Here is a 22,751-nt window from a genome sequence, read left to right on the forward strand (position 1 = left end):
GCCTAGAAATACTTAAGAGTCACAACCAGAAACACCAATGAGGCCAAATAGGTAATGAGGAAGATAGACAGAAGGTGACAGGGAAGAATAGAAGCTACAAGGACTATACCACATAGGCCACATTAAAACCTTTTATGGGCAGATTTTGTCACATTGTTGCTATGTGCCATCAAGTCAACTATCACACACAGTTTGAAATATTAATCTAACAAAGATTTCACAAGGACAAAGCTCACTCGCTGCCTGAAACCTGAGATTTGGTATAAAAACTGTCTTGAGATTCTTCTTCATTCTACTGCCATATGTTTTATGGTAAAATATGATGAACACACTGACAATGTGAAGAAAACGTAAGACAAAAAAAGTGAAAAGAACACAAGCAGGTAAAAAGATGGACAGAGGGTAACAATACAAAGAATGCAAAAAGAAAATGCCTTTAAAAAATAAAAAAAAATACTTTAATTTGCTTTAAATTTAACATGCAGTTTACAAATTCTCAGGAACAGAGATTTAAAAAGTGAAATATCAGAAACTATAACTTTGAAACAAACAATTCAGCTTTTCATTAGACACCTGAGCAAGAAGATGCTCTAGAATAGGAAACAGCAAGTTGTAAGAGCTCATTTACATGCTTTTTGCTATACAGCTGGGCTTTTATCTAAAATGTCATAAAACACTTCATGAAGGGCAATTTTTAAAACTACGAGAATGTAACAAACTGGTATAGATGAACACATCTCTCTTTTCCAATCAGCTGGATGGCAGGACTACTGGCCAGGAAGGATCTTCTTTGCCCCCTTATAGTTGGTGAGGTTAACCGAACTGTCAGTAGAAGGGAGAGAGCAACGCTGCTTGGGTCTATGGGCAGGGTACTAAGATTTAGAGGCCTGGTTGCCTTGAAAGAAAATGAGGTAAATAAGTATAAAATAGATGTTAAAATTAGAAAATGGTAGTGGACAAAAAAAAACCAACAAAAAACCCACACACACAACGCTCTTATTTTGAATTATATGGAACACAGCTCTATATTGTTTTAAAAGTCAATTCATTTATCCACGTGCTAATAATTCAGTAGGGTAGATTATTTACATTTTGTTAAAACATGGCAAGGCTAGAAAAGTGCTCCTAAGACCTATCACCATAATAAACCATATTGCAAAAGCCTTATTTAATCTAAAACTATTAAAGACTTAGGCATATTCTTTGTAGTTTTAAAATTCTAACTCTGCCTTACTTTCACATAATTATGCAAGTTATTTTTTGATAATTTAGGTTGGTTTTCACTGTGTTAAGCCTTAGAACACTTGATACTGACCCTTAAAGAGTCTTCCTACATGGTAATGCCTGTTTATTCTTAGAAATTCTTACTCTTCCACGGTGTCTCACAGTGCCTTAATAGCTACTTCAGGAGAGTAGTTCTGCCATGGCAGCCTAGGTCCTATTCACAAAGTTTTACCACACAAAGTTCCAGGAAGTTTTTTCTGTGAAACATTCCACTCACAGCACAGAAATGTAGCACAACAGATTCTACTGACGGTATTAACCATGACTGTATGTTTTCTAGGGAGTTTGTTTTGTTTAAAAAAAACAAAACAACAAAACACAAAAACTTAAAAAGCTTTGGCTCGTGACAATGGTTAAGTTCTAACAATCACTTTTCATTTCTTACTTTTAAAGTGATGAGGATATAAATTCTTTACCTGGTAAGAACTGTTTTCATCAACCGTTTTAAGACTATTTTGACTCTCAGAACTATTTTTTCACATACCTTAGTTTAAAATGGATCCTCTGAAGAACTATCTATCTCAAGGACAGCATTTTCTTCCTAGACATGAAAGGGTTTAAAATCATGTAAGATTTAAGGATTCCTTTCTTCTTACTTAGTCGCAACCAGGGATTCTCAACCTTTCCCAAATGAGGAGTCATTAAAAGACTAAGTGATGTTGGCTCACTGATAAAGATTTCCTATTTTCAATTCTTGTACAGTGTCATGACCTACACCTAATATCCTGAAGTGGGCAAGGTAGGAGACCAACAATCTGGAATTAAAAACCTCATTATTTCAGATCATTTGCCCAGGTCTATCTATCCCTTCTCCTCTATGACGGCACCTAACAACCACCACCACCTGCTTCTTCCCCTTTGCCAAGTATCAAAGGAAGTCTAGGAGGGAAAGTGGGAAGTAAGATGGCCTAGACATTTCATCTCTGATTAACTGCTTTCCAAAGACATTTCATTGTACCTGTTGTCTCTCAATACCACTTAACCATAGTTAAGGGCACAGTGTCTTATCAGTCTCTCTTTTCCTAGTAGTTGTGTTGATTTACTCTGGGCCTAGCCTGGAATTCATGAATTTTAAAGCTTTGGACTACATCTAAGTAGGCTGAGAATTCCTGGTATAGTGAAAAATTATGTGGCCTTAAAAAGAGTTTTTAAATTTAGTGTTTTAGCCATAAAGATTTACTGTCAGTTAAAAAAAAAATTCTGTTAGTATTTTTAAGGAAAACTCAAACCAAATCATGATTACAAGTATATTTTCCTGATATATTAACATGCAAATAATCTATAGAGTTCTCCAGATGAAAACTTTAAGCAATTACAATTATTCTGAGCACTATACAAAGCTCATGTAAAATATTACATATAGACAATTTTTTGGCTAATATTGAAAATGTTGGTTTAGTTATGAAGGCTTAAATTTTCCAAGATATGAGAATTCATTCTTAAATGCCCAGTACTGTGAAAGTTACAGCAACTTGGAAATAACAATGACTTATTAAAGTAAATCAGAGTTGCAATTTTCTTTTCTATCCACTTGCTTAAGTGAAAGTTTTACATATGTAAAAACCAGGCACAATTATATATTATAGATACATGTAAGATAAATACACATATACACAGACTTAAAGGGCTGATGGAGTGAGCCAATAACCCATACGGTTTATCTTTTTTCCAGAATATACATCTAATAATTAATATCTTTATAGGCTCTGAACAACATTCTTCTATAGCTACAGAAAAACAATGTGCTGCTGGGCATTAATTCACCATCATTAAAAGCACCATTCAGGCATTGGGAATGAAGAGCTAAGTTCTTTTAAAGACACTAGGGTAGCAGGTCATAGTTAGGGCCCTACCAAATGGGTAACTGCCGCATAAACTTCAAAGTCTTTAAGAAACTTTGGAGATAGAAGAAAAATAACAAAAATTCATTACAACAGTCAAAAAAACCCCCAACACACAAACTATTTTCTAATAAAACTTTGAATCATTTGAGTATATGAATAAAAAAATTCGTGAGTCAGAGTAGCATGCTATTTTTTTATTGTATTCTAAATCTATTTGTACACTTTACTCTAGAATTGATTTCACATACAGAATAAAGAGTGTACTACAATGATATTAAACTGCATTTACTCACCAGACAAGGAACAAACTATTATTTCTGAAATAATTACCAGTTATATAATATTATAAACTAATAAACACTATAAATGCAAAATAGGAACACTTCAATATATGATGTCAATAATAACCTGTCTTTCTTTAAAAAAACTGGTGAAAACATTTATTAAAGGTCATGCAAAATTGTCAGGTTACACTCAAGGCCATGAAACACAAGAGAGCACCTATTTGGTACAATGCCCGGTCAAGTGAATTATTTATTCAATATATCAATAAAACTCCCATTAACAAGAACAGCCAGATGAAATCCTAAATTCAGATAACCTTACATCTACAATCTCACTATCTAAAATCTTTTTGTTCTGTGACTTAGAATACTTTGCCCAATTAATTCTGAAGACATAACATTAAAAGGACAAAATCTTTTTACTGCATGATAAAAGGGTACACTTCTAGTCCACACAATACTTAATCATTCCCTTAAATCTGCTAGCAAATAAAAAAAAAGTGAGGTTCTAAAGTCACATCTATTACATCTTTTTTATGCTTGCTTTGTGACATTTAATTCTTTAAAAAAAAAAAAAGCTTAGGATTCTTTTCCAAAATTAATATATTGAGTTAGGAAGAAATTTAAGTCGTTACTGGCATAGAAAGCAAAGATTTGGTTTTACCTAATTATTCCCTTAGATTGATAGAGACCTTTCTGATATAATTCTTTTTTTCATGCCATAAATATTTATTGTTGTTGTTAGGTGCCACAGCCAAGCACAACTCATAGTGACCCTGTGAACCACAGTTCTGAACCTGTCCTATCCTGTGCCGTCCTCTTCATCTCTGACGCACCTGAGCCCACTGCTGGAGTCACAATGTCAATCCATCTTGTTGAGGATCTTCCTCTCTTTGAATGACTCCTTACATTGCCAAGCATGATACTCCTTTCCAAACGACATATTTATTAAGTGTCTATTATTATCCTGCCTCTCAAGAGAAGAATTTCTTAAAGAAGAATTGTTATTTATTCTCTTTGCTAGTCTAAGAAAAGCTGGGGACATGACTGAAAAAGTAGGCTCCTGGGCACAGTCTCAGACATGCCAGGGCTGAGATTCTGAAAACACACCCATGCGGTAGGGAAGTTATTTCCAGGTCACAAGCATGGTAGTTCATAACGGCCCAGAATTATTGCAGAACCACACTGACTCACTTTCTCATCTTTTTCACTTTACTAATTTTTAAAGCCCTCTTTACTATGTAGTTTTTATTTAAAATTTAAAACCTCTTTAATAAGCAGTTTGTCTCACTGGTTTTCAATTTACAAGTTACTTGCCTGTATTTAATCTCTGGGATATTTCTGTATCTCTGGGATTCTTTATAACTCATAAATTCTATCCCAAGTAGATTAATATCCTTATGAGCAAAATTTGCTCTAGCTTCATGTCTTTCACATATGGCCCCTCAAATATCTGACAAGTGAATGTTCTACAAAAAGAATCTTTTTCATTTCTTTTGGTAAAAAAGTCTTGTAAATTTAATAGACTATTTTTGATCTATATTTTTATTAGATCGCATCTAAAAAAATTTTTATGAGGCTAGTGCCAACAAAAAGTATAACAACAGTAGTGAATTTTAGTATCTAACTAAAAAAACCCACAAATTTAACAAATCATTGCTTACACTTCTTTCTGATATTCATGACTCACTCTTTTATTAAAGGCCTTAGCACTTGTTAAGTATTTATGTATGAAATGCACAAAGAGGATGTGCATAGACAGAACCACTACAAAACGGGATAATTCTACATACTACCATCCTACTCTTGTGTGCATCTCTTACAGAATGCTTTCTCTTTCCTCTCCAAAACCTGTACTATCAGAAGAGGCTACTGCATGAAGCTCTGCAGAATCTTTGGAGAGCCTAGTGTAACTTGAGCGTTGGCTTCGTTTATGTGTCATGCTTTTTAGATTTTCATTCTGAATGGTGGTTGGATTGGAAGTAGAACTAGACCTCAAAATGACTTGGGACGTATCCCTAATTCCTTCCATTTCATCAAAATTTTGGTTGGGTCTATTAGCTGGAGCACTGTTATTGTTCAGAGTCATGGTACTAGGGGTTCGGTTGAGATTGAAGGCTTTTTGGCAGGTTGGCCAGTTTTCCTCAGGGCTGCTGGCTATCAAGCTACATTCAGAAGGGCTTTTCTTGTCTTCTGAACAAATGGACATCCGAGCTATGATTGGATCTTGCAGACCACTCAAGCTGTGTGGAATTCCACGTTTTCCACTGTGGTGATCATCTTCAAGCTCGATGAGATTTGCTTTTTCAAGCTGGGAATCATCAGCAGCTTCATTGTGAAGAGAGTGATTGGGTGAACTTTCACTGGACCTCACTCCCGAATCAGAGGAATCCTTTTTGTCAAGGAGTGCATCTGATAAATATTCTTTTGCTTTGATGAAGGTTCTAATAGGCTCAGCACTGTGTTCTGGAGATTTTGATACTCTTTCTGCTTTTCCTTCAGCTTTTTTCTCTTTGTCATCTTTGAGCAGTGGGGTATTATCAGATTCTTCTGTCCCAGATTCATCTTCGTCACTTGGCAGTTTCTGATAGCGCAGTCCGCCTCCCTTAAGCTTCAAGTCCGTCTGGAAGAGGCTGGACCTTTCTGAAGATTTCTTGCTGGGAAGCAGTTTACTGCCTGACTGGTCAGACTTTTCATCTTCTTCAGTGATAGGGTCCAGGGGTGAAGCATCGTTAGTGGAAACACCTGATGAGGAATAATCTATAACATCTCCTCTCTTCATTAAAAACGCTTTCCTTCCATCATCTTGCTTTGGTTCACTATCTTTCCCTTTTTCTTGTTCCAGATTAGAATGAATGGAGCCCCCCGATGAGCTTTGACCCATATAATATGTACTGTGTGGAGAAGACCTGCCACTAATGGTTGTAGAACCTGTACCCCCTTCTAACTGGGACATCTGAGCAATATATTCTCTATAGGCATCTCTATACTCAGCCTGCACCTTATCAGTAAGCTTTGAAATTTCAATACTGGAATCCTGGGAATTGAGACTTGAAAGACTTGGGGTTCTGCGGGTTTGTGACTGTGAAGACAGAAAAAAAAAATTAAGAATTCAAATAAGCAAAAATAAAAAACAGACATAACGAGCATTAGCTAAGAAAACATATATGTATACTAAATAAAAACATGTTTGAAATACTAAGTACTTTATAAAAGAATTCTAGATAGCACAGTCTAATAAAAGCGATGACCTTTAAAAATAGCTTGTTACTACAAAGTTTTATGGGACTTTAAAAAATTATGACCAATATTTAAAGGTATAATTAAATATTATATTAACAAATTATCTTAGCACTTGTCATCTTACAATTTTAAGTTTTTAACTTTTATTTATTTAAGGTAAAAAAGTACCTCCATTTTTAAAGTATAAAAATGTCATCTTGGAAGACGATGAGATCTCTTTAAGATAGATCTCAAAATCAATGTATGCTTTAAAGAGCATTTTTTCAAATTTTTTAACAGAAAGCTTCTGTCATGTTGCAATTCAAGGAAAAGACAATGCATATATTCAAAGAAAATATATAAAAATAATTTAAGAGTATAATAAAGAAGAAAAATTAATATTCCAAATAAATATTATGGAAGCCATGCGGCCAAAAGTAAAAAGGTACTAAATAATTTTAAAAGATTGATTCTGAATGTGAAGTTTTAGGATTAAAATTCTTTGTTGTTAGGTGCTATTAAGTCGACTACACCTCACAGTGACCCGTTGTCAAGAGAACTGCTTGAGATCCTAGAAAAGCCACTAAAAATTTTGGGTTAAAAATGACAGAATAAGAAATAAGTAGGAAATCAAAGAAAAAAGCACTAAAGACTCTTAAGAAAGGATAAAAGCAAAAGATAAATGAAGAAACGGAAGCAAGGCAGTTTTACACAGGTGGAAAATGGTCTTCCTTCAGAAGGTCTTCAACAATCTGATTGTGATAAAATGACAACTTGCATCCCATTAGGATATCTGAGACCCACTGTCATGGGATCCAGGATGTCAAGGTCAAGCTATATCCAAAGCTATATAAGAATACTAAGATGTTATCTGCCTTTTCATAGAAGTGTACAGTATAATTTAAGAGACTATATAATGTGTGCTATCACAATAAACAGAATGTCGAAACAGGTATGGAAATCTAGTTGTCTATAATTGAATTAGGCATTAAAGAAATTTTTAAATAAATATTGAAACAAAGTCATTTGTTTTAAAAAGGGAATCTTTTTTGCAGAAATGTTATTATGTTCATTTAACTGGTTTATTTTTAAACAAATGAATAAATAAATAAATTTCATTTCCTTTTCTTTCTCTAATGCAGTAAAAGAGCTTTGATTTATATAAACAAAGCCCTGTGAGGTCCTTAATAATGTTTAATAGTATAAAGGCAATCTGAGATTTAAAAAAAAAACGGCTGCATTAATTGAAATTCAGGTCTGGCTTTCTGGCTATGGTAGCAAACACTGAGAAAATAAAAGCTAGATGAGGACTTTTTAAGAAATTAAAAAAAGAAATGTAAGCGGGATAAAATGAAATGGCAGCTTTTGAAACAAGAGTGTGGACATAGCATGTTTTAAAAGAAAAGGGGAAAAAAAGAAAATTATAAATTTAAAGATATTAGGTATATAGTAAGAAGAGATGACGCCCTCTCCCTCCTCAAAAAACCAAATTACCAACTAAACAATAATAATAAAAATTCCTTGGAAAATGGTAGAATTAATAGGGATAATATTTGCTAAATATTGTCCCTTCTGTAGTAAGGAGTTCCTAACTGCTTCTTCTTCTCGCTTGTATTCTTTTTGTACTTTGCTCTGTTTTGGGCTAATTTTCTTCTTATTTCCCCTCACTCCTCACGCTTCTCTTACTCCCCCCTCCCCCCGCCCTTTCTGCTCATCTGTCTTCCCTCTTCTAATGAATATTCAGAGAAAAGAGTTTACCTGTACTGAATATAAGATCAGAAAAGCACCACCAACAGCCATGCAGAATGTATGTATGTATGTATTGAAAAATCCAACTAAGGTACTCAACTTTTCATGGTGAATTTTGTACTGTGGAGCTATTTTACTCAATGATTAATGGACTGTATTTAGTAAGGCAAGAGCAAGAGAAAAACCCAGCTTTCCTAACTATAACTGTATGGCCATTACCCTATTACATTGACTTCACAGTTCATATCTTTCCCCCTGAAATACTCTTATTTCTTTTATCTTGCTGATGATTTTGTTAGTGAAGAATAATACAGCTTCATTAGAACAGGGAGTCCTCCATCTCATTCATTTTGGTACTCATTAATATTTTCTGGAAAACTACATAAATGCACCAACAACTTATCAGTGAAGTAAATATTTCCCTTAGTCATCAGCAACAGGAAATAAATAAGATTAATAAATACCTGCCAACTTAAATTGCTGTGACGTGGGGCACCTTCATCTAGGCCAAGTGTATTCAGTTCTTCAAAGCTGAAGTTTAATGTGTAGGGGGTTTGACTGGAAAGTTCAGTGTGAGGCAATTCGTTGTGTGAAGAGCGCCGAGCAGCTTCGCCATGGGGAACGGGGCCACTGTTGTTTTCATTAAGTAAACGTGGGTCTTCGGGGACAACCTGGTTTTCAGCATTTCTCATTTCTTGGATCTAATAAAAGAAAAGTGTATCAATATCCCCAATGACAGATCACATTTTAGAAGCTTTGGAAATAGATTCTGAAAGAAAGCATAATGAAGTTATTATACTGGAAATGAGAAAGAATATTTTTTAAAGTGAATTTCTACTAAGTTGATACCATACTTTCCTAACTGGAATTTTAATTAATATTAATTAAGCAATGGTAATAATCATAATACACTAATTACAGATATCACTCAAGTCATTTGACCATTATTAGTTTAGTTTAAAAACTTAATTTGCAATCAAAAGAAAACACAACCGGAGTGAAAGCCTAGAAAATTGATGGGTAGTCTCACACCTAAATTTCTGAGTAAAATGTCCAAAAGGCAAAAGATGCCAAGGGTTGCAATGTATAGTCTCCAGGGCCCTCTATTAGTACAAAATGGGGAAAAAACCTTTCTTTTCTTTTTCTTTTTTTTGAGACAAGTATCAGTTTAGACAAGGACTAATTATATTGGCACTGGTTTTATGCAATGTTCTAAATAATTGTATAAGTATAGTATGTCTTACTGTGCTTCTGAAAAGGTGCCAGTCTCCAAAATTCATATTCATCTCTTTCTTCAGTTCGTCAATGTTACACTGAGCTAACACACGGCCGTTTATGTTTGCCTGAGTGAAAATAAAAATTATAAAGACAAATGAAATGTTAAATATTCTGAGTTAGTAGTGATTAAAAAGCATTCATACTTAATTTCAGAAAGCCACCAGTAACTAGAAGAGATTGGCCCGAAAATAAAGGTTATAGTCTCATGTAATAAAATAATCAAGCTGAATTTAAACAATCTAAATTTTTTGGGGGGGGCTTTTTAAAAAATTATTATTATTAAATTTTATTAGTTTTAATGAACATTTACAGAGATTTTGGGGTTTCATTCGTTCACTGTTGCACTAACAACCTAAATCTTGACATCTTCACACATCCTGAAGTAAAAAAATTGTAAAGATAGCATAGGACAGGACAGCGTTCAGATCTGTTCTTCACAGGGTCACTGAGTCACACTTGATGGCACCTAACAACAACAACAACATCAAGGCTTTGTAGCGTCTAACAACAGCAGCAACAAAAACAACAAGCCATTGCCATATTTTCCTAAGTACTTTAGATATTCAAGGGGGAAAAAAACACTCTTCAGAGGCCAGTCCAAGAGCAAATCATCCCAATTATTTCCAAAATTACTAAGTAACTTCAACAGTTAATTTTTCTCTTCTGATCTTATAAAATATGAATGTAAACACATGATAATAGAAAGGGAGAAACACTTTTGTCTTCATAAATACGGCAGACACTGGAGAGGGTCTAAATGAAGCACGCTCTGCCAAACTTGTCTCCCAGTTATCTAACTTTAGTCAGAAAGAATGCTCTCATCCATGTCATCAAAATCATCTTATCACTACTGTAATTCTAGCTTTCTCCAAATGAGAAATAGTGTTTATTTCAGTAATAAAAGGTAGTCTATTTGCTTTATGAAATACATGACCTGAGTTTATGAACTGTGGTAAAAAATCAGAGTACCTGAAAATCATGAAAAAGAAAATGTGATGGAGGTAAAGTAAAAGTGGAAAGAAGATGAACTTAAAAAACCAGGGATGAGAAGCACTGAACTCTGAGGAAGAAAGGCACGGTTTGATGGGAGCAAAACCACCACAAGGGATTCTACTGGAGAGAACACCCTTTCCTGACACCAGTGAAGTTGCCCAGCAAGCCTGGGACTACTGTCCACATTTGTGGGAGCTTCTAGAATGACAAGAATAAGATCAAGGAAAGAAGAAAATGAGTCATACAAAATCAAATTTGTGAGATTTTAACAAATGTTACATCATCAGAAGTACTATAAAATAGTCAAAGGAGAATTTGGGGAAAATTAAGCAAGTGTGGTTTACTTTGATAAGTATGATGTTATAAAAAGAAATAGTATTCACTTACAGAAAAAGTAATATAGAAGATATCATGAAATGTCCTAGGTTCCACATGGGAAAGATGAGTTATTAATCTAAATGTGAAATTCTGTACTTCTCATAATGGTATTTTCAAATGCATATTACTTTTTTTTTTTATTATTATTTTTTGTGTGCGTGTACCGTCAAATCAGATCTGACTGGTACAGGAGGAGATTGTCCCTCCTTCCCCGGCAGAGCATCTGGTGGATTCGAACCATGCGCCTCTGGGATTGTAGTTGCAGCTCCTTGCTACTAGGCCACCAGAGCTCCCCCAAATGCATATTATTTTTTAAAACGTGACTCTGGTACTATAACTATTTCTGTAGTACAATTTTTTTAAATTTGTTGCATTATTTTCTTCTTACTACTCATCAAATAAGGAATCAAGAATCCAATTTTAGGATATAAAACACTAAGAATCAAATTTCTATTTAGAGTTTTCCCCTGCCAAAGGAGAATTCACCTTACAGCCTAATATAAAACTATCCATTTTCACAGCCCTGTCTTGTATGCCTTTGTCTTTAGTTGGCAAAGTAAATATATGTGTATCACCTTTTTGATGGTTGCACAATACTGAGGCAGCATACTCTGGTCCAGTCCCTCTATGTGTCTGAGTTTCTCACAAACAGCATCCACATTCATTGAATTCAGCGACACAATGGGTCCAGAGGGTTGGCCTGACCCCTAGATAAGTTTGGAGAAAATGCATGTATGAATAGTACTTAATGCCTCGTATAGGAAGACACATGGCTGCAAAAAAATTCATCAAGCTATTATTGTGAAGCACCTTGATTAACAAAAAATTCTCAAATTAAAAAAATACAAAACAACTGATGCTTATTGTATGGGAAGGAAATATTATTATAAACCATTACACCATTATTAACATTATCTTACTCTTTTTTACACAGCATAAAAGAAAAAAACATGTATCACTAGAGTTACCTTTTAATGCAGTAACGAAATACAAATGTCCAACAAGCAGGTGAACTGACCAAGCGACTACAAAGGGCCTGTACATGGTGCCGACTGTGCAGACGGCAGGACAGGGCAAGGTTCTGAATCTGCTGTGCACAGCATCACTGTGAACTACAATGGGCTCCAAGGCATTCAACAACAAGCAGCAGCAATCACCTTTTGCAGGTATGTTTTCAGGATGCAGGGGATCGTAGAAATCTGACACAGAACCATGTTGAAAACTGCTGACTTTCATCTAAGGAATTATTTTTTTCCCCCAAAAAAGACAAAGCTGATTGTTTTAATTTCTAGACTGGAAAAGAAGTATGAAGGACAGGTTCTAGTCTCTCACCTCTGAGTATACTTTGAACATCATTGGTTTGAAATGCATAATATATAACTGAACATAGTAAAAACTATCAGATACATATTAATTACGATTTTAAAACTGCTAAATAATCAAAGCTTGGTTATAACAACTTTTGAGTATGTGAAATATATTCTGCTTTATAATAGTATCACAGTTAAACAAAAAAAAAAAACAAAATCCAACTACCCAACACACCATGCTGTTGTTGAGTCCTCACTGGACTTCAGAAGCCATAAATCTCTATGGGAGCCGACTTCCCATCCTTCCCCTAAAGAGCAACTGGTTTAAACCACTGACATTCTGACTGGCAGTCAGATACATTACACACTACAACACCATGACTCCTTGGCTAACACTATTTGGAAACAAAATAACCTCATCATCTGGCCAAACTTGGAACTAGTTTATAAAGACATAAAATTTTATTTCATGATGACTTTTTTTTTTTTTTTTACTTTCCCCCCTGGTGTTTCTAAATATCATTCTCCTTTTGTGGAACCACTATCTTCTTTCCCTTGAATTAATGACCTCTTTTCTCAGACCAGTTTTCAAAATGCTCACAGTATCATCTATCCTGTTTTATTATTTTTTTTTCTTTCCAGATGTTTCATTTTCTTTAAGTAGTTTCTACTAGGGAGCTCTGGTGGCTTAGTGGCAAGAAGCTGCACTGCAATCCCAGAGGTACGTAGTACGAATCAATCAGATGCTCTGCTGGAGGAGGGGCACCCTCCTCCTGTACCAGTCACCCAAGAAATTAAAAGGTGCATTGCCATGGGAAAGTCTGCTGTTAGGGACCTCTCCAAAGAACTGAAGGGCAATGGTGTCTCTCTGGAACTAAGGTGCGTTTGATACAGGCCATAGTCTTCGCAATCACTTGTTATGCATCAGAGAGTTGGACAATGACCAAGGAGGATAGAAGGAGAACTGATGCCTTTGAGCTGTGGTGCTAGAAAAGAGTACTGAGAGTACAATGGACTGCTGGGAAAACAAACAGATTCATCCTGGAAAGGGTTAAACTCGGTGGCTCCTTGGAGGCAAGGATTCTGAGCCTCTGTCTAACATACTTTGGACACGTTGTGAGGAGAGACCAGTCCTTGGAGAAGGACATCATACTTGGTAGGGTGGAGGGACAGTGCAGGAGGGGAAGGCCCTCTATTAGGTGGACTAATTCAGTAACTGGGATAATCGGGATGGGAGTGTCAGAGACAGTGCGATTGGCACAGGACAGAGCAGAGTTTAGGGCTGTTGTACACAGGGTCGCTATGAGTAGGAAACAACTTGATAGCATATAACAACAACAACAATTTCTACTATGTAATTAAAAATATAATAGCCTCACAATATCACCCAGTTCGTTGTAAATATGCTGATACTTCGGTGAGGGCAGTCAATATTCAAAGTACTAATAATGACCCACTATCTACTTTAGAAATTTCAAGTGGTTTCTATAAATTTTTAAAAATTATCCTTTACTTCTTCTTAAAACAACTTTATTAAGATATACTTTACAAACCATACAATTCAGCCACTTAAAGTATATAATTAGTATTCAGTGTGTTTGTTATCACAATTTTAGCACATTTCATGGCCACAAAAAGGAACTCCTGTACCATTAGCTGTTACTTCCCACTTCCCTCTAATGTCTACCCCTCAGTTGTTCTGTTGTCATTGTTGCTGGTATGTGCTGAAGAGTCAGACTCATAGCTTTAACCAACTACATTACTGTACTGTCTGTAGATTTGCCTATTTTGAATATTTTATCTAAATAGAATCATATAACATGTCATCTTTTATGTCTGGCTGATTTCACTTAGCATAATTTTCAATGTTCATTCATATGACATGTACCAGTATTTCATTCTCTTTTATTGATAAATATTTAGCTTCTAAATAATTTTTACTTTTATCTTTCAAGGGTTCTTATTTTTCAGACTGCTTCCTCGGTCCAGATACACTTATTCTTGTTTAAATATTTTTGGTTCAAAAAGCACAATAAAATAATTTGATCAACACTAGAGTTGGACAGTGAATAGGGATGATAGAGAATTGATGCCTTTGAGCTGTGGTGCTGGAGAAGAGTGTTGAATATACCATGGACTGCTAGGAGAACAAACAGGTTCATCCTGGAGAGGGTGAAACTAGGCTGCTCCTTGGAGGCAAAGGATTCTGAAGCTTCATCTGACATACTTTGGGCATGTTGCAAGGAGGGACTAGTTCTTCGAAAGGGACGTCATGTTTGGGAGAGAGGAGGGGCGGAGCAGGAGAGGAAGACCCTTGATGAGATGGATCGATTCTGTGACTGGAGTGATGGCAATGAGTGTGTTTGAGACGGCGAGGTTGGCACAGGATAGAATGACGTTTAGGGCTCTTGTACATAGGGTCACTATGAGTCACAAGTGACTCGATGGCACATAACAACAACAACTAGATTATAACTTGTGAGTAATAATACAAACAAGTACTGGATTATAAACCATGGATTAAAATAAATATCCATGAGTCTACATTGATACAATGCCAGAGTTAATAAATGAGCACAGGAGAAGACACCACTTTTCTTACAGAATTCTAGTTAATGTAGATGAAAAAAGTAGAAAATCACCATTAAGCAAAACATTGCAATAATAATGGCTATACTCAAGATCTACAGATGGGTGCTAAAATTAATGGGCAAAAATTTAAGCAGAAATAGGATAGTTCCATAGCTTCACAGAATTTCCCCAAAGATAACTGCATACAGAGAAATAAACCAAATTGTACAGAAAACTGGACAAGCATCACCTGAACCAAGTGATCAAGGTTTCCAACACCAGTACTTGTCACATAACATAAACATCATAAACCCTCTAATGTGAGGGATTAAGAAGGAAAAAATATCAGGAGTAAGTCAAAGTGAGGGATATTATATAAAATAACTGACCACTACTCTTAAAAAAAGTAAGTCATGAAGCACAGGAAGTTCACCAAAGCTTTAGCATGTATGGTTTTTACTGTGCAAGTTTGTGTTTCCTGACTTCTGGGGTGGCTAAGAAATACTGATACAAGGGAAGGTGATGAATTTTCAGGGCACAAGGAAGATCTTCACCAGAGACCTGCAGAGGAGATAGATGGTCTATGAATCTCCTCGATTTTATAACAAAATTATAATCCTAAATCTAGTGCTTTGCTGAGTTCTTTGAGTTATTGTAGTGAATGAGCCATCAGGCCACAAATGCAGCTGTCCTAGACATGCTACAGCTTTTTGCTGGTGTATTTTGGGGTTAGTGGGAACCTCCAAATTTGTACTTCAGAGTGGGTGAACTGAGGACACTCAAAATTACAGGTGTTGTCTGGGGCCTTGGGTCGACCTGGTAGTGTAGAGGATTACGAAGTATGGCTTACTATACTGTAGAATAAAAATGAACTCATTTTAAAAGTTTTACAAGCTTTATAAGAAAGGCACACAGGGATTTAAGAACCTAGTACTTCCATCAAAGCTTTAGTCTGACTTTGATTATTTCTAATCAAGTGCTACCAACATTAGAAGGGATAAATCAGTAGGAATTTTAAGTAAATTTGTGAAAGAAAAAACGGTGTGCCAAGCCTTTGTTTTTACTTCCTTGATCTTACTGAATTCCAAATTTAAAAATCAGTAAAAAATTCAGTGTGAAGATTATGAGTCCTTTTCATGACAAGATTCAGTTGACCATTGATAAGTATTTTAATTGAGCATTTAAAAAGTTTTAAATATCACTTAAGCTTATTTCCTAGATTTTAAAATAATACAGACTGTAAAATGTCACTTGAAATTTAGTACCAATTTTTTTGGCTGTTTATTGTTGTTATCCTATTAAAAACTGATGGTAAAACATCCACACAAGAGAATATATAGCAGTTGACTTCTCTGAATAAAGGAGATATGAAAATTACCTTGTAGACCTTCTCTAAACTAATAAAACCAAATAAATCTTAGCAATTAAATAACTTTTTTAAATAAAAAATTTCAGAAAAGGGGATTATCAGTACAAAAATTATACACAAGCAACAATATATATATCCAATAATTGAGTAGATAAATTCTTAATAGAAAACTAAGCATATTACTTTGTCGATATACAGATAATTCAAATAAGACTATATTTAGAGTTTATCATGCATTCTTAGTGAAATTTACCTGTTAGCAGTTAAGAACAAATAATTTCCGCATACATCAAAATGAATAAAAATACTTTCTAATATAAAAAACTGAACCATAAAATGTTAGTTATAAACTTAAAAATACACACAAGTTAGAATTTCTCTGGGAAAAAAAATGAATTTAAAAAACTAGATTGAAACTACTCTGAAGTAACAACATCACATCATTTTATATTGTAAGTGGATTAAAACTATATTTTAAATATTATCATCTTTGGTGAACTTATTAAACAAGCTTAACACTGATTAGCCAAAAATGAGTGCCATGCAAAGGCTGAAAGCAACATATTAAAATAAATCCAAGGCATTGAAATGAGCATAGGTTTATAAACAGCCCAGCACAGCAGAAAATTGCCAATGACTGCTTTCTAAGGTCTAACAGAAAAGTGAATGAAAGTCTACTATGAGTTCTGTACCTGTCTCTGTTTGTTAAACCCAGAGTCATACGGCTTTAAGGAAGGAATAAAACAGAATGAAGGAGACAAGCTTCATTAAAGCAAATATCAAATATAGATATATAATAAAATACACAGGCAAACACTTCTGGCATTAATCCTATTGTTTTGAACTAACTACTCCTAAACAACACAAAACCATCTCACACACACACACACACACACACACACACACACACACACACACACAAGTTTCATTTCATTAACATGTGCTTGGTTATTTAAAAAGTATACTCCAAAACTTTATATTTGCTTTATTAAAATCAAGGGTCATAATTTCAAACAAGAAAACTACAAACATCAGATTTGCTATGAAAAATCAAAATTCGTAATTTTAAAACATTCTGATTACAAAATAGTTAATAACTAGTCACATTATTGTTGTTATTATGTGCAGCTGAGTCACATTATAGTTTATATTAAAAAATACACTTTAAAATTCTTTTGTTTCATTGAGTAGCTGGCACAAAGGAGATGCACTAAAAATATCACTTTAAAGGAAAGGTTTTAAAATTATAGCTTAAGAAACTGTAAGTGCAATGGTGAAAAATGCCATCATAATATATTAGCCTAATTATTCTAAGTGATGTAGGATAAAACCTGGTTCAGAGCAGATAATCACAGTTATTCTTTTTCTGCACCTATTAGACTGGTGTTAATATTTTCAAAATACTTAATGTAAAAATGACACTATTGCTTCCAAATTAATTTACAATAAAGAGTAGTGCTTTGCAAATCTACCATCACATGTATTTTTCTTTTAAGTTATTTAATATTTGCAGTACTTTATGATTGCCTGCTTTGGCAGGACATATAATCAAATTAGAATATTTCAGAAGAAGCTAATTTCCCATTTTATATTATCAACCTTACTATGTATAGGGGTTTTTCCTTTCTTTTAAAAACCCTCTCTATTTAAAAATAAAAACCCTACATATAATAAGGTTGCTAATATATCTGTGAAGATTTGTAAGCCTACTTCAGAAGGAGGCCTAATGAAACTATAGTTTACTACAAGAGAGCCAAAACACACCAAAAAAAAGCTACTGTTAACCTTGGAAAATGTGGTTTAGTCATTAAAGTTAAGTTAAAAGATGAGGTTCACTACTACATTTTAAGGGCAATAAAAATATACCACAAAACAATATTAAATATCATCTTATTAACTTTTAACTGTCCTCTAGGATTTCAGTATCATTACTGCAGTACCATATTCCAATTAAACATTTCAACTCTGTATTCCAAATGAAACATAAAATGCCTTCACTCCTTACCCATGGCATCTGAAATTTTCCTGCCCAAGTCTTCTTCTGAGCAGTGACAAGAGAGTTTAGTTTGGACAAATATTTGTTTGAAACAGGTTCTAAACCACAGACAGAAACAAAGTCACCCACAGTTGGTCCTCATGTTTGTTTTTTACTTTATTATACTTGCCCAGTTCACTAACTGGATTTTAATCTAAGATTATTGTTTTTAATAATCATTCATTTAGGAGTTCTTATCAATCTCTAAGAAAGGAACACTGAACCTGAGGATATAGTTTTAGTACTTTTGTAATTCTAAAGCTCTGTGCAATTAAATTTTGTGCTAAGCAATTATTTATGCCTTTCTAATAAGGTATGGAAACTCTGTGATCTTTGAGAAATGACAATATTTATAGAAAGGCTTCAGGTCTTTTGTTCCTAGGGTTGCTATGAGTCATGCTCGACTCAACAGCAATTGACAACAACAACAATCAGGTATAAGCTCTTTTTAATGGTAAGAAATTGTGCTGCCAACCCAAAGGTATGTGGTTTGAATCCACCAGCTGCTCCACAGGTGGTCAGCTATAGGCCTGTTCTGACTTGATGGTATACAACAACACAATCAGGTATAAGAATGATCTAAATAGGGATATCTAAAGAATGGTGAAATACTGTCTAACACACATGGGCACATTGTGAGGAGAGGCCACTGTGAGTTCTGTGAAAACATGACATCTTGCTGCGCAAGGTGGAGGATCAGAGGAAGACCCCCAACAAGACGGAATGACAATGGCTGTATCAACGGGCTCAGGAATATAGGAGATCATGAGGACGGTGCCGAAATGGGCAGATTTGGGTCTGCTGACCAAAGGGCTGCTAGGACTTGTAGTTGGCATCATGAGGATGGTGCAGGGCACAAGAGTCAGATCTGCTGATAACAGGGCTGCTCTGAGTTGCAGTTGGCACCTATTAACAACAATACAGAGCCAATTCTGTGGCAGAGAAATGTAGGAATAACTTCTTGCTGTTATGTGCTGTCGAGTGGGGACTGACCCAGAGCACCCTCCAGCGTGTTTTCAGAGGCAGGAAATCACACAGGAGGAGACTGCCTAACCTTCTCTCATGGAGCAGCTGGTGGGTTTGACAAGACCTGCCTTTGGGATTGTAATTTAGTTTCTTACCACTACCAGAGCTCCCTAGGAATAATTTACTAGGGTTGATTACTAGGGTTGATAAATTCCCTTGTGGCCTTTAAATCCATGGGGTTTTTATCAGTTTTGTTCAGTGCTCTATCCCACCAAAACAATGACTGTTAGAAAAATAACAAATAATTGTTGAAGCAAAATGTGGATCACAAGGATTTTGATAATATTAGATGATCATTAATTCAAAGAAGGATAAAACCGTGAAGATATTCTATATCTTTGCCTCCTTTAAGGTAAAAAAAATTGTTTTTCAATGTAATGTAATCACCATTATGAACACTACATTATAAAAAACACACTATACTAGATGAATGGTACAATCAAAGTTCTTGCCTGCTAACTGAAGGTTTGAGACCACAGAGAGGTAGCTACAAAGACAGACTAGGAAATTTACTTATGAAAAATCAACCATGGAAAACCCCAAGAACACATCTTTACTCTGACATATATGAGTTACAATGCATAGGACTAAATTTGGTGGCATCTTAAAAAAAACCCAAAACTTATATATTAAGTACAAAAAGTGTGCTGAGTAGGTCTGGAGTGGGTTTTTTCCCCCCCAAAATTGAGGAAATTGAAAATCAGAGAGGGTAAGTAATCTGTACAAGGCAAAGAACTAATCACCAGTGCTTACTGGACTTAAAAGACCAAATATCTGATTAACTCACACAAACAGGATCAACATGGAATAGAGGGGGGAAAATGAGCTATCACAGGAGATATTTGGGTTCTTTCTGATCAAATATAGCACATTCTTCCTGCATGGCACCACAGATCATACATTCCCTGAGTCACAAATTTTTCATCTGCAGTGAACTCAAAGGCACATATGAGGCACCACCACCACCATGAGGAAGCATTCTCGGCGGGGGGGGGGGGGTTCCACCAGGGAAGGAGCCTACCCAGGGCAACCAGAGGAGTTCTGTTTTTTACTGTTGGTAAGCAGGGGTTTTATTAAGGTTTCAATTCTGAAGGAGCTCTGATAATACAATGCAAAGCATGTTTGCCTGCTAACCAAAAGTCTGCACATCTGAGGACATCTTAATCCACCAGTGGTTCCTTGGGAGAAAGGTGGGAAATCTCCTCCCATTAAGATTTACAGATTCTAGGGGAGCTCTGGTGGCCTAGTGGCAAGAAACTGCACTGCAATCCCAGAGGAACACGGTTCGAATCCACCAGACGCTCTGCCGGAGAAGGAGGTACAATATCCTCCTGTACTAGTCAGATCTGATTTGATGGTACACGCACACAAAATAATTAAAAAAAAAAAAAAAGATTTACAGATTCAGAAACTCCATGGAGGATGGCTGTAGGGTGGAATCAACTTCATGGTAGAGAGTTTTTTCATTTTCTGACTGAAATTATGGAAAAAACCTGGTCTTTCCTGGTTCTAATATTCTCAGGAGCATACCATGGATTGAAAGCTTATATTTTTTCTAGTTTTAAAGGACATGGCATATACTTTATTATAAAATTATAGAAAAACACTAGCATTGAGACTTAGATTTTATATTTTCATTGTTGTGAAATATTTGGATATATGTTTAATTTACCTGCTTTGTCCTTGGCTGGGCATCTCAAGCTATAATCATTACAGTATTTCTTTCTTTTTTTTTTTTTAAGTGTTTCTTAAAGTGAAAAGATCCAAATATTTTCATAAGAACCATAAAGATATTTCAGAAATTTCTTGTAAACAATAAGGGCTAATTATCACTTGGAAAGACTCTTATCAGTTCACTTTGTTTTTTGTGGGTTTTTTAGTATCTCTAATAAGAAAACTTCCCAAAAATGTGGCTCAAACCAGCTCCAGCAATCAAGTACTGTGTAGCGAAGGCACCTGAATGAACAAAGTCGAAATTACTCTACCATGACATTATCTCATTAACAGCTTTCTTGATTATGAAAAATTTCTACAACTGGATTAGAAAATGCTATGAGGCACTAAGTGCTAAATAATGCTTATATTAAATGTAATTATGTTGGCTTTGGCTACAAAGTTCCCACACAGTACTCGAATGGTCAGAGCACTGCTGGGTACCGGCTGAGTAGATTCCAATGTAGGGCAATTTGGAGAACTTCCTCATTAGGGTTTTCTATGCTGTATCCTTTACAAAGCCAGACATCACGTCTTTCTCCACAACAACTGCTGGGTGGGGTCAAACTGCCACCCTTCCCATTAGCAGGCAGCACTTAACTGTGATGACATCTATTTCAACTGTGAATCTGAAATGAGCTCCATCTTTAATTTGGTATTTTTATATTATTTTGGTTACATTTACTAGACTTCTACAAAATAAAATGGAAATGCTACTGCCATTGTTAATATCTTAAAAGTAAATAAAGGTACATAGTAAAAAGGTAAACAAATAAAAGTAAATAAAGCCTCTATTTTTCACTAAGCAAACTACAAAACTGATAAAACTAATATTAAAACAACAGCAAATAGTAGGGTTATTTCCTCAAAGAAAGGCATGCATATATGCAGAGCAGCTCCTTTATTCCTTGTTATATACAGGAACTGTATTACTTCCCCCTTCCTCAAAAATTCATTTCAAAATTTGCCTAACAATTCCTTTAACTGGACCCTGAAAGACACTACAGATCTCTTTTAACTACAAGTGCGTGTCCTAATTCTTAAGCATGAGAAGAGCTACTTCTTCAGCATTATCTGTGGCATTAAAATGATAAAATTCTTCACAGTACCTAATTCTCATCAACAGTTTACTGAGAAAGTTTAGTTCAGAGAACTGCACTGCATGCATGATTCGATGTATTAAAGGCTCTCTGATTAACAAAAAGCCATTCTGGCATAGTAGTGGCAATGATCCCTGGATTAAAGATTCCCTCAACATTAAAAAAGAATTATTATGCTTTTCTCTGTCTACCAGTTGTGGATAATTGGAGTCACTTAGACATTTCAGCTGAAATGTTAGTGAATTAAAAGGAATTATCAATTTCTTGATATGATCACCAAATGGTTCCTTTTTTCTTACTAACACCAATACAAAGAAAATGAAATAACACATCTTGTATCTACTCAAATAGCTATCTTAATGTAAAATGACAAGGATCTAAAGAAACACAGATAAACTTTAGATGGAACATTTTATTACATTAATTAAAACTGTGCCACATTTCTGCACAAATTTAGATTAAACTGGTAACATTTATATAGGCATAACATATTCTGTAAATAAAATAATAAAAGTTAAACTAAGTTCCTACCTCTCACAGTAGCAGACTAAGTGAAGAATTTCTTCTAAGTCTCATCATATTAATTTCTTATGAA

The 22,751-nt window shown here is 35.0% G+C and overlaps 1 protein-coding gene across 1 annotated transcript in view; it reads right to left on the reverse strand.

Moving 5' to 3' along the window:
* Window positions 1–5,231: 5,231 nt before the first annotated feature.
* Window positions 5,232–22,751, reverse strand: part of KIDINS220 (kinase D-interacting substrate, 220kDa) — a 130,040-nt gene continuing 112,520 nt past the window's right edge. The window contains exons 26-29 of the mRNA XM_006898195.1: window positions 11,608–11,739; window positions 9,628–9,726; window positions 8,848–9,084; window positions 5,232–6,494 (exon numbers count right to left, since the gene is read on the reverse strand). Of these exons, the coding sequence (XP_006898257.1) occupies window positions 5,232–6,494; window positions 8,848–9,084; window positions 9,628–9,726; window positions 11,608–11,739 (1,731 nt within the window). The remainder of the gene's footprint in view (window positions 6,495–8,847; window positions 9,085–9,627; window positions 9,727–11,607; window positions 11,740–22,751) is intronic.

Source organism: Elephantulus edwardii, unplaced genomic scaffold (genome assembly GCF_000299155.1).
Source record: "Elephantulus edwardii isolate Elephantulus edwardi_28Jun2011 unplaced genomic scaffold, EleEdw1.0 scaffold00223, whole genome shotgun sequence".
Taxonomy (NCBI): Eukaryota; Metazoa; Chordata; class Mammalia; order Macroscelidea; family Macroscelididae; genus Elephantulus; species Elephantulus edwardii.